The sequence below is a fragment of the Bufo gargarizans genome, chromosome 2, assembly GCF_014858855.1.
Source record: "Bufo gargarizans isolate SCDJY-AF-19 chromosome 2, ASM1485885v1, whole genome shotgun sequence".
Taxonomy (NCBI): Eukaryota; Metazoa; Chordata; class Amphibia; order Anura; family Bufonidae; genus Bufo; species Bufo gargarizans.
The window spans coordinates 320,810,856-320,823,616 of record NC_058081.1 but is presented as its reverse complement, the minus strand read 5'-3'; the positions used below and the strand labels follow the sequence as shown (position 1 = coordinate 320,823,616).

Here is a 12,761-nt window from a genome sequence, read left to right as displayed (position 1 = left end):
GAGGACATCAGTAGCTGATCGGCTGGGGTCCAACATCTTTCACTCCTGCCGATCAGCTGTTCTGTGTAGCTCCATTGCCAGTAGTCGGCACCGGAGCTACAGAGCACTGTTAACACTGTAATGGGCAGTGCTAGTCACTGCAGCGCTGCTCTCATTGAGTATAATAGCAGCAGGACTGTATGTACAACCTCTTTTACCCCTTAAGGACGATTGCTGCTGCTCAGAAGCGGAACGCGCACCATAGCCTCTGGGTTTCTTCTATTTTAAACAGCAGACACATGGAGGCAATGTCCGTGATCAGCACTATCACCGATCATGAACGTCTAACCCCTCATATGCCGTGGTCAGCTATGACTGATGAGTTTCTGTGGCAGCAATGTTACGTTGGAGCCTATTTACTTTCCAAAATACTATTAAAATATAAACATATTTATCCCGTACAGTGAATGCTGTAACTGGGGGGCAAAAAAATCAAAATGGACGATTTGAAGTTTTTGTTGCTTCATCTCCCCCAAAAAATGTAATAAAAAGTGATGGTAAAAGGTAAGAGACACTCCAAAATGGTATCAGAAACAACAGATCGCCACAAAAATTGAGCTCCCCACACGTACAGTTCAGCAGGTGTACATATAAAAAAGTTATGGGGTCAGAATATGGAGATTCTAAATAAAATCATATGAATATAAATGTGGTATCGCTGCAATAATGTTCTGTAGAAAGAAGATAACAAATAAGTTTTAGCGCATTTCGTAAAAAATGAAATCCATAAAACTGTGGCGGAATTGCAGTTTATTCCCAATTCCACCCCATTTGGAACTTCTAACTTCCCACTACATTGTATGCAATATAAAATGGTGCCATTAAAAGCACAAGTTGTCTCTCATACGGCATGTAAATGCAAAAATAGTTATGGTTCCAGTAAGGCTCGAAGTAATAAACGATAACGCAAAAATGGAAGGTCGCGGTTCTTAACATTGTGTAATACTGACCATGCATAATGGTTATTGTTAACCAGAGCTGCTAAACTTGCTGAGATTCACTGACCATCTAATGTGTATGGGGCAGCACAACAGTCCCCTGGTGACTGACATTGTGGGAAAGGTGAATTGGGCATGTTGGGTTTCCACCTGCCTGATCCTTCATTCCCCAGGAGATATGTCATAGTCATAGAGGTCTGGCAGTGTTTTTATCCTCTTTCCCCACTGAAGGTATATGGGGAAGACATGAGAGACAATTATTTAAAGCGCCACATGGTTACAGTACATAGTGAATACGGTTGAAAAAAGACGTACGTTCATTAAGTTCACCCAACCTTTTGTACCTAACTTTTGGAATACTTGTATTTAAAAACTATTCTGAATGGGCCATAATTCAGTTTTGTAATATTCTTTACTTATTTTACTGTTAAGCCTATAGCCCCAGTGGTTGGCACCATACACAGAATAGTTTTACAATAAAGTGCATGAAGAGGGCCATTTTTAATTAGTTTCACCGTTTTTTTTACCTTACAGATAAAACACAGTCAAGCACTAAATAGGAAGTGGACTGAAGACCATGAAGTACAGAACTGCAGGGAGTGTGGGAAAGGGTTTTCAGTAACAATTAGAAAGGTAAGTCCTAAAATGCCTTTATATAACAGTAAGTGCATCACTAATACTAGTTGACCAGAATGCCGGTCTCTTGGTTCACCACTGAGTGCAGAGTTTGGCGTCCATGGTCATATTTTATGTTTATTGTATTCAAACATTTTAAGGGATGTCCTATAATTAAATATTAATTTACTCTGTTAGAACAGAACAATTTTTCAGTTGTAAATCATTGTGAAAAAATCTGCTCTTGTGTCTTGATATTGCTGTTACACACTGGCTATGGCATCCATCTCATGTTTTTATTTCCATTTAGATATTGTACCTAATTAAAAAATGTTAATTGGAGAAAAAATAGCGTCTAGCGTGCTGGCTGTTATTGGCTGGCATTCAATGAAGGGATGCTGTGATTAAAACTAACCTTTATTAAATATGCCTTAAAACAAAGGATTAACAAAAAAAGAGAGAAATAAATACCCTCAAAGAATATAAATCTGCATACACCACTCAGTGACCAATATTGGCGCGCGCACTGGTCCACTGTAGCGCTATTAGTTCCAGCTGCACAGTCACCGTGGTGCAGATTGATTCATAAAAAAATTGTGGGTTCAGTGCACCCAAGGTAGGTACTCAGGGCAATAGAGACTCTCTGCGTCCCTGCAACATTGCTACAGGTGATCCCTCACCTAACTCAAGTTGATAAACATCTGCTCATATCAGACAGTCTGCCATCACAATGTGCGTCCAAACTGGGTCCGACGCGCACAGGCAGTAACTGCGATACGGCACGAAACAACTTGGAAAAATTGACTTTATGTGTACCTAAAGCTCAAGTTGATAAAAATCTGTCCATATCTAGCAACCTGCCAAAGCAAAGCGTGTGTCCTGTCCACTACATAGACAAGTGCAGGCAATGGCTGTGATACTGGCACAAATCAACCTATTGGCCTAACTTAAAGCACACATGACCCACCCTGACTGCTAAAGTTGCTCTGCTCGCTTTACGCGTTTCGCCAATAATGGCTCATCAGGAGCACTGAAAAGAGCATTGCTATTAACAGGGTTCAATTTTGCAACAAACAAGCTGCCGGACCCATGTACAGAGGCCGCGGCAAACAGCACTAGAGTGCTAGGGTAGTGATCGTGGGAGGCAATTACGTTTCTATTCAGTGAAATCTGTTATTGGCTGGCCTGCAAAATAACAAGGAATCATTCCAACACCCGTGTACATGAGGACTACTGAGCACGTGTGCCCACAGGCACTGTGCACATGACATGGACATTCTGATAGGTTGTTAATAGAACACCAGGGGGCGCCATAACATGTGTAATAGAAATTATCTACATACAAATTGTTATGTTCTAACAGGGGAGATTTAATAATTATTTGTAGAACATCCTCTTTTGATTTGGAATATGCCTGTATTGTATAACCTTATGATGTGTTAAAGACGCTGTCCAGGGAGTATGTACTAATGATTAATATCTGATCGACAATGGTCCAACACTTGTCACCCCGCTATCAACTGTTTGAAGAGGAGGTGGCTTTCCATGTAAGAGCTACTTCCTCTTTATTACACTACACATCGTCTCCCTTGCAGCGGCGATGTGAATGGAGCGAGTACTTCCAATTACACTGCGCTGTCAAGAGGACACGTAGTGTAATGAAGAGGAAGTGGCACCCACCAGTCAGGTGTTGATGAACTATCCTCAGGGTAGGTCATCAGTACATTCTTCCTGCACAATCCCCTTTAACCCCTGCTTATGGCTGCCAGGTAGAGCAGTCCCAACAGTTGCAGGTATCCGTCCAATATAAAGCATGTAAATGTGGTGTTAGATATACAGGGGTTGTGATGAAGACAGTGTGGTAGGTGTTGGGGGCTATGGGAAACTGGCCATACCCTAGGAAATGGCAGATGTCTTCATAGTTAATATTTCTCAGCGTTATCCAGGGAATAAAAATGTCTTAGAAAAAATACAAATACTTACCTCACTGATCCCCCATGGCCATAGGCTTTTAAACGCTGATCCATCTGGAAACACAGGAACTGCCTGCTCCCCCAGTCACTGGCTGAGGCAAGTCTCCACAACGGCTATTGGTTGGCTGAATGGTGTAGCCAATCAAGTGAGCCACCAATTTTGGGATGCCTGCGGCAGGGGGCTCGGTGAGGTATTTATTGTTTTTATTTTTTTACTTATTCTGCCCCTTTTCTAAGAAACTTTTATAAATTACAAACCTTTTTGAAGATAAGCCATTACTATTCTTAGTGTCCTTTTTTTATGTCGAGCATGGTAGATTAGTATTATTATTATATTAATATTTCACAAGAAGTGGCGTAATTGGCAGCTAATGTCAAAGTGAAAGTCAAATTAGTAACATTTTGTCCATTTTTGTCCTTTCTGTTGCAGCACCACTGTAGACATTGTGGAAATATCTTCTGTGCAGAATGTTCCTCAAGGAATGCCTTAACTCCCTCCTCCAAAAAACCAGTCCGTGTTTGTAATACATGTTTTAGCGATTTGCAGGGATAGGAAAGGATCTGTAGACAAATCTCTGCAAATTGCATTTAGTATTTTTGTTATTGCACTTCATAAAGCACTCAAAGTTCTTATTCCTTTGGATGAAGATTGTAAAATTTGAAAACACAAAATGACCCTTTCACTTGTTTTATTGCTACAAAAAGTCAAATTATTGTATTTTTCATGTTAGGAAAGCATCCTATCCCTCCTCGCCCTCCCACATATCTTTGCTGTCGCCGCCATTTTCGTCTTGTCAGCTGCCTGTAAATAATAGCCAAACAGAAAAGTAACAATGTATTTTTTATACATCACCTTGACAGAACAAGAAAACACGAGTCTGAAATGTAGTGTTGCTGCCTGGGAGTAAGACTGTAACTCCACGGAAGGATCTATTTTTTTTCCCAGTACTGATCTGCCTTACTTGGTGTTACCGGACCTGCATGCTCACTCGCTCACTGCAGACCTACAAAGGCACATTTGCATTTCACCCTCCTCTTATCATTTGCACATACAGACATGTGAACTTGATAAATTGGGTAATGCGGCCCCCCCCCCCCCAGTGGCCATTACTTGCTGTGTACTTGTGTGTGTTGAAATCTGCAGAAATATGATTGAACAGGCAGTATTCTCAACCTGCACTTTGTTCTAAGGTGTGCCTACATGCTTGGGTCATTTGGATGATTATTTTCTGCATATGTGACAGTGTCTGCCGTAATAACATTGATGAGGACTGGAAAATAAGACTTTGAACTTAGTTACTACTGTTGTGTACCAGACAGTTTTATATCCTTCTTTCATACAGTGTCCAGACTTACAGGTTTGGTTTTGGGATGTTTTTTTTAGCAAATTAGGTGCATTGTGCAAAATAACATCTGATATTGCGATGATATGTAAATATTGCCTGTGGTTTATGAATGTCATATCCAACACAGTGACAGTAAAATGGTTTGACAGATGGTTAGTTGTGGACGTTACCACTGTAAAGCCCTGTTCACATATTCAGGATTTGAGTGTGGATTCACTTTTCCAATATTCCACCTTCAATGCATATGAATGGTGTTTTTTGTTCTCCCAAACACAGACAATCCAAGGCTGAAATCTGAGTGCGAGCGTTGGATTTCTTCTGTGGGTCCTATTGCCATAGGCAAATCCACGATATTTGAACATACCCTATGCCTCTGTGTAACATGACGAGTTACAGGACTCACCGTTGAGTTGACAGATTAAGTGGCAGCTTCCATGACTTCTACTGAGTCTGTCATGTTTCTATTATTTTTTTTACTAGACAGAATAGCAAACCTTTGTAGGAATGCTTGTCCTCGATAACAGACCTGTGTAAATGTGCCTTCAGTCAGAGCAGCTGATCCTATCATGTATACGAGATGAAAATGCTCACTGTTCATCAGTGCATCTCCCTGTGTAAAGCAATGGATGAGGTGTTGACATTATGGAAAAGTATGTGAGAATAGTGACACACTACAGGGTCTCCATGTTTTCCTATGTGATACAGATTGAGCTGGTTTGCCCTCTCCCATGTCATCTCTGTCTACCCTGTCAGCTCTTACATGCAGGAGGCAGGGAAACCAGTGTGAAGCTCCATCTCCTAGAAATATACTGGAGAGTCAGCACACACAGATAGTACAGGCAGTGTGATTCAGGAGGATTATATAACTGCAGCTAATACTATATACAGTCACCTACTATATAGCTGTCTCCCCTATCTAAAGAACCAGGAGTACATTATACCTTCAATATAATACAAGGATATGCAGAAGGATGGGTCTGAGAGCTGCCAGAAGGATTTTATTGGTGATGATGATGTCATCTTGTAGTTCAAAGGAAGTCAGCCACATGGAGGGAGCAAGTTCCTTTCTACACATTAGTACAAGCTCTGGGCTGCAGAACCTATGACCAGGTTCCCATAATAAAGATTCAAAATGTCTGGGTGTAACGGACGGATGTAACTGCTAGAGTACCGGTGGTGAGTTAGCAATATATGTCAAATTAAAAAACCTGGAGTGCTTCTGTAAGCTTTGAAACTAGAAAGTCCCTCTGAAAGTAACAAAGCTGTTCAGTATACGGGCCGGACTGACACACAGGGCATTGATGGAACAAAAACCGTTCATTCCTGATCACTGCCTGTTCACTGAGCCGCAGTAGAGCTGCATTTACATGCAGTAATTGTATTCTGTGTATGAGGACTAATGATCATTACTGCCACTGTTCATCTCCATACAGATTCCCTGTTTGTCGTCAGCACAAGGTGATGTGCTGCCAACAAATAACGATTTTCTATGACGCGTGAAAGATGCGTTAATAACCGTTTGCCCAATCACTGGGTGATTGGCGGCACATTTTCACTGGGCAGTTATCCTGAACTAGCATTTGTAACAGACTTTTATCCCTGATAATTGTCCCGACCTTCAGTCTGTGTGAAAGGGTTTTTACATACCGGAATTATTTACAGAGGAATCTTCATGCCGACCAGCCACTAAATTCTTTATGCCTATAGCATACCTGTTCCCATATCACAAATTATACAGTTTCCTCTATATGTCGTCATGTGTGAACTTTACTACTCTTCAAAAATTATATTATATTTTTTTTCCTTTTTAAATGATTGTAGCCATTGTAATTTTTAGGAGGTGGTTCTATATTCTGTATTTGAGTAAAGACTTCTGTCTCTCGCTAACAACGAGCATATGGTATGAGACGCTCTTCTGATTTCCGTCTCTTTTCAGTCCAACTTTCCCCACACGCAGTATCTGGTTAACCAAGCTTAGGCAGGAATCACACAAGCAGTTTTTGATGTGGTTTTCTTTTTAGCCAAAACTAGAAGTATCTTTAAAGAGAATAGGAAATATAACCGAAGGACAAATATATTGTTCCCTTCCTGCTGGAACCACTTTATCAAAAACTGCATGTGTGTTTGTAGCCTCGGGGTACAGCCACACATCATGGGTGTTCCGACGCAGGTTGTTGCCGCGTTCTGCTGCAGATTTTGCTGCACAAATTGACATGCTTTGGATTTAAAATCCGCAGGTCCACTTACACTGCAGATTTCCTTTTCACAGTGGGTACATGAGATTTCTTAAAATCTCATCCACTTTGCTGATACTGTAAAATGCTGCGGTTTTACCGCACGCAAATCAGCAAAGTATTCGCAATGGATGGATATACCCTTATGTTAACATAGTGTCTATGTTGAGGATTTTGTACCGAAATTCAAGTACAGTCAGCTGTAGATTGTGGGCATCTGCGGATTTTCAAGACCACAGCGTAGTCTATCCATTGAAGAGTTTTTCTGCAGATTATACCCTTGCCATGAAAACACTCTTCATTTAGTCACCAAGGTGGACATTTATTAAGAGCGGTGATTTAGACGCCAGTCTTAGTCACTGCTGGTGGAGGCGCACTTGGGAAAAGTGACATGAGCGGCAAAAAGTCGCACATTTTGCCGCAAAAAAACGATCGGTGACATTAATACTCCAAAAAGTGGCGTATAAGTTCTAATAAATTTCCCCCCAAGTCTTTATGGTTAGCTTTACCTATTATTCCCATTGATTTGCATGACCTGACGGCCCATACATTACTTTCTCCTTCATCTCTCCCTGTACTAGTTATACCATGAATGTGGGGGTATATAAAATAAGGGCGGAGATGTCATGAAGTAGAGGCATGGTCGTACAGGAAGGTAAGTCAGTGGACTTACCACAGGGCTTTGCCATAGTCCGAGAGCAGAGAAGACAATTAACATGTGGTATACCTATACATACATGGATATATTCACTACTAATAGTACTTTGTATCAAGGTTTGCTGAATTTGTTGGTGTAAAGGTGTTTTTCATTGTCATTTCCTAAATTTTGACAGCTATTTAAAGGGTTTTGTTTAAAATCTTCATGGTGATGGCCTATGCCCAGGATAGATCATTAATATGTGATCGGTGGGGGTGCGACACTCGGGGACCCCTTCCAGTCTAGGCACTGTTCAGCCCCATAGAAGGGAATGGGCCTGGGCTGCAATACCAAATACGTCCACTATACAATGTACAGTGCTGTGAGGAGGCCGCAGCGCTTGTCGGTGTTCAGTATTTTGTGAGGCAGTCCCCCATGCTGGCAGCTGTATGGAGGGTTTGGCAAGCACTTACCTGTACAGCTGTTTTGTGTGCATTCGGAGTACATGTTTGCAGAGTACCCACAAACCGCAGTACCTCCATCCAGTCATAGTCCACAAGAGTATGCAGTATGTCGGTCTGTCATGGCGATGCATAGAGTATATTTTATACATTAGGATTTTAAGGTGTAATTCTCATCAAAGGGTGTTAGTCTAGATACTTGTATATTAATTATCTGCATTTTCTTTACTTGGTAAGTGAATTGACAGCAACAGTTTCAAGGGAATACTAGTGGTTTTGCTGTATCACATGACGCCATCCACTTTTAAGATCGTAGGAAGGTGCTTTTTCTCCTTGCAGACGTCCAGCTGGTGTAGAGAGTCCTACATGGAAAGATATATGCAAATAAGCGCTTCTCTGGAAGGAAGAAAATGCTCTAGTGCTACCTCATAGGTACCTACCATGTAAGTCAATACTGCAACCTGTAGGTCAGTAGCTGACCTGTTAAAGAGCCTTGAAGCATGACTATATGGATATTATCCAAACCAGAGATATCCATTTGTATCCATAGTCATGTTTCAAGGCTTTTTAAAGGGGTACTCTCACTTCAGCAAATTGCATTTATTATGTATAAAGCCACTTACTTATGTATTGTTGTTACCCATATTTGTTCTATTTTTTTTCCTGCAATCCATCAGTGTGGGCTTGCACACTATAGGAAAAAGCACCAGCCTGTATGAGCACCGGCGCTCCAGAGAGGCTGTCGCTTTTGCCTAGATTGTGCAAGTACGGCCACTGCTGCAGGGTGGTCGTAGCCAAGGAAACAAGAAGTATATATAATATGACAGAAAAATGAATCCAGCCAGCAAAGGAGGCAATATGGAGAATCACAATACATTAGTAACGTCCTTGTATTAAAGGGGTTCTGCACTTTGTTTTAACTGGAGATCTATCCTCTGGATAAATCATCAGCTTCTGATCGGCGGGGTTCCGACGCCCTGGACCCCTGCCGATCAGCTGTTTGAGAAGGCAGCGGCGCTACAGTAGCGCCGCGGCCTTCTCACTGTTTACCGCTGGCCAAGTGACGTCACGACTAGTATCTACTAGCGTGGGCATGGCTAAGCTCTGTTCACTTGAATGGAGTTTAGCCCTGCCCACGCTAGTTGATACTAGTCGTGACGTCAGTGGGCCGGCGGTAAACAGTGAGAAGGCCGCGGCACTATTGGAGCGCCGCTGCCGTCTCAAACAGCTGATCGGCGGCGGTCCCAGGTGTCGGACCACCGCCAATCAGATGCTGATGATCTATCCAGAGGATAGATCAGTGATGGCGAACCTTTTAGAGACTGAGTGCCCAAACTGCAACCTAAAACCCACTTATTTATTGTAAAGTGGCAACACGGCAATGTAACCTGAATACTACAGTCTAATGTAGTATATCTTCCATGTACTTTATCATGTAGCTATAATAGCCTGCCTACATTCAATGCGCTGCCTGTGCTGTTCATAGTGCGCCCAGCGCTTATGATGGCAGAAAACATCTAAGGCAATTTAATGTACCTTTTTTTACAGGGTGCGGGTGCCCACAGAGAGGGCTCTGAGTGCTGCCTCTGGCACCCGTGCCATAGGTTTGCCATCACTGGGATAGATCAGTTAAGACAAAGTGCAGAACCCCTTTAACTTTTTCTACATGATAAATGCCACTTGATGAAGTGAGAGAACTCCTTTAATGACTTACATGGTGGCCCTTGAGAGATGGTTTACTTCCTTCTAGAGGAGATTTAATTTGCATCTTTTCAAGCCTGAAATGAGGAAATGCATTGTAGTAGTTGCTAGAGATGAAATGGCTCTTTGACATGCTTGTATTAATGACCATGTTTCAGTCCAAAGAGCACAGATAAGGGAAGCGATAAGGGGTGTTTGGATGTAGCTACAGACACAGCTTGGATCAGACCAGTTCCTCAAAATGACACCTGATACTGCAAGCTGAACAGTATTTAAATCATTGCCAAACCCGCCAGCGACAGCAGCGCTGAGGGCTTTTATGTGCCTGCACGGGGCTCACTCCAGGTGCTCATGTTTTCCTGTCTTTATCATCAAAAAAAAGAATATTTTGTTAAGTGTTTCTAAAAAAAAAAAATCTTTCCTTTCTGTGAACGTGCCATATGTGCTAGGTAATCGTGACCCCATGGGCAATATGTCTTGTGGCTTCACAGTGTAAATATTAATAGGGAACCAACAGAACAAGCGCTTATTCAGCAATGGCGTCGGCATACTGCCTGCTTACCTGCTGTGCTGCTTCTACCTCTACTACACTTCTGCTTGGCAGTACAACACAATTATTAGATGCGTTCATCTCACATACTCACAAGACCTCAGATTCTGCAAAACCTCTTTGACTACCTCTTTCAGTATTGTGTATTCAGTTATTTGCAGGTCTTTGCATGATGTGCATATATGTCCATTAGGATCTACACGGATTTCATTCTCTCTCATCCCTGCAGCAAGGGCAGAGGCGTCACAGTGAAAATCGCATTCCCTGCCGTTATCTTACTGCTGGTCAACAGGCTACAGACTGTTTTAGGACTGCTCCCTTGGCAGGTTATGGAATGCTTCAGAAGTATAATTCTGCTTTTAACAGGTGAAAATTACCAATGACAAAATTCTGATGGTTACCCATAGGGTATCTGCACACAAACTATTTTAAATTGGAGTAGACTGTTGTTTTTTTCCTTCAGTTTGTGTCTCTTTCTTCTGTGAATCAGTTTGGTTCTTGAGTTTTTTTTCACTGACCCATTGGCTTGAATGGGCAGGTCCTGGGAGAAAAACACAAATATAGAACATGCTGCCTGTTTTCCATGCAGCGCAATCTTGCATGAGAAAGTACACCCATGTGCATAACCTGCCAACAAACATGGACGTGTGGTGAGCTCACCCTGTTACCTTACTTTTTTTAATGCCAGTGCCAGCAAGGAAATACAGAACAGAGAAAAATCTGGCTCCATTGGATGAATCAAAACTGTCCAGTATTTTATCGGTGCCTGTACACACATGGAAAACACTCCAGTAAAGTTGTTACCATTTTAGCTGACTGTTTTCCATGTGTGTACAGGCAACTGATAAAGTATTAAAGACTTTTAATTCATCCACTGGTTCCGGAATTTTCTCTGTTCATTAACTTTAATGGGTCAGTTTTCAGTTGGGGTGCGTGCTGTGTTAAATGCGGGTGGTACCGGCATGTGAAAAACGCTTGTATGCATAGTATTTAATTAAAAATCAATATATATTAAGATACAAAGTTACAAAATATTTTATAGATGGGAAGGTCTACCTTCACACCTTTTTTATAATTCCAAGTAAATAAGCAATTTTGAATCGTATTACTTTAAAAAAAAAAGGAGTTTTTTTTTGTTCCACCAGCTCCATGCAGTGCCATGTGTTTTCATGGTAACAGATTACATACCATTTAGTATCCCGATGCCGCAGTCATCTGCTTTCTCATTTGTCTCCTATTTACTAATACGCGTTTTGTAGGTGAGCAAGAAGTGGGAAACGGGTGGCAAGAGAATTGCAGAACGAGACTTTTATGTTAGATGCATTGGAGCAGAGAAATGCAATGTTGTGAAGCTGAATTTATTTTTTTTATTGAAAAATATTTTAACATGTGACTTAAGAGCAGAATTGTACTCCAGGAGCTTGTTTATGGGGCCTCAGATGCAGACCATTTGATATCCACACAGCTGCCCAGATCTCTGAGTCTATTAGGGATTTGTAGATAATGTAGTTACCTCAAATGTTGGCTTGTAGACCTTCAACCTCAAGTGCAGTTCCAATCCCGTGCATCACTTGATCAACATTGAAGAGGACCGGCTTACTTCATGCCGTTCCTGTATTATTTTCGGAGTGCCAACCTTGTGTGTCCTGCTCTATGTGCTGATGGTAATTGTGTCTCTTCTGTGTGCATGCCTGAAATTGGTTTTATCAGGTCATGGTTACATTCATAGTAAGAAAGAAAAGTTTGTTGAAGTACATTCATTTGAGAGTTCCTTTATTTGGTCCCTAGTATCACTGCATTCGGATCCAGTTGAGGGGAAAATGAAAATTCTTCCTTGCCCTGATTCCTCCTGAAGGGATCAAATGCTGTATTATTGTCCTAATACTAAAGGACAAAAAAAAAAAACTATAAAGCAGGCACGCAAGCAAAAATTGTACCAGATACAAATATCACCTCTACACAACTAAGGGCTCTTTCACGCTTGCGTTGTTCTTTTCCGGCATAGAGTTCCGTCGTCCGGGCTCTATGCCGGAAGAATCCTGATCAGTTTTATCCTAATGCATTCTGAATGGAGAGAAATCCGTTCAGGATGCATCAGGATGTCTTCAGTTCCGGACCGGAACGTTTTTTGGGCCGGAGAAAATACCGCAGCATGCTGCACTTTTTGCTCTGGCCAAAAATCCTGAACACTTGCCGCAAGGCTGGATACGGAATTAATGCCCATTGAAAGGCATTGATCCGGATCCGGCCTTAAGCTAAACGTCATT

The 12,761-nt window shown here is 41.7% G+C and overlaps 1 protein-coding gene across 1 annotated transcript in view; it reads left to right on the top strand.

Moving 5' to 3' along the window:
* EEA1 (early endosome antigen 1) overlaps positions 1-9,190 on the top strand; it is a 104,690-nt gene extending 95,500 nt beyond the window's left edge. The window contains 2 exon segments of the mRNA XM_044280509.1: positions 1,512-1,610; positions 3,996-9,190. Coding sequence (XP_044136444.1) covers positions 1,512-1,610; positions 3,996-4,118 — 222 coding nt within the window. The 3' untranslated portion in view covers positions 4,119-9,190.
* The last annotated feature ends 3,571 nt before the right edge of the window (positions 9,191-12,761 follow it).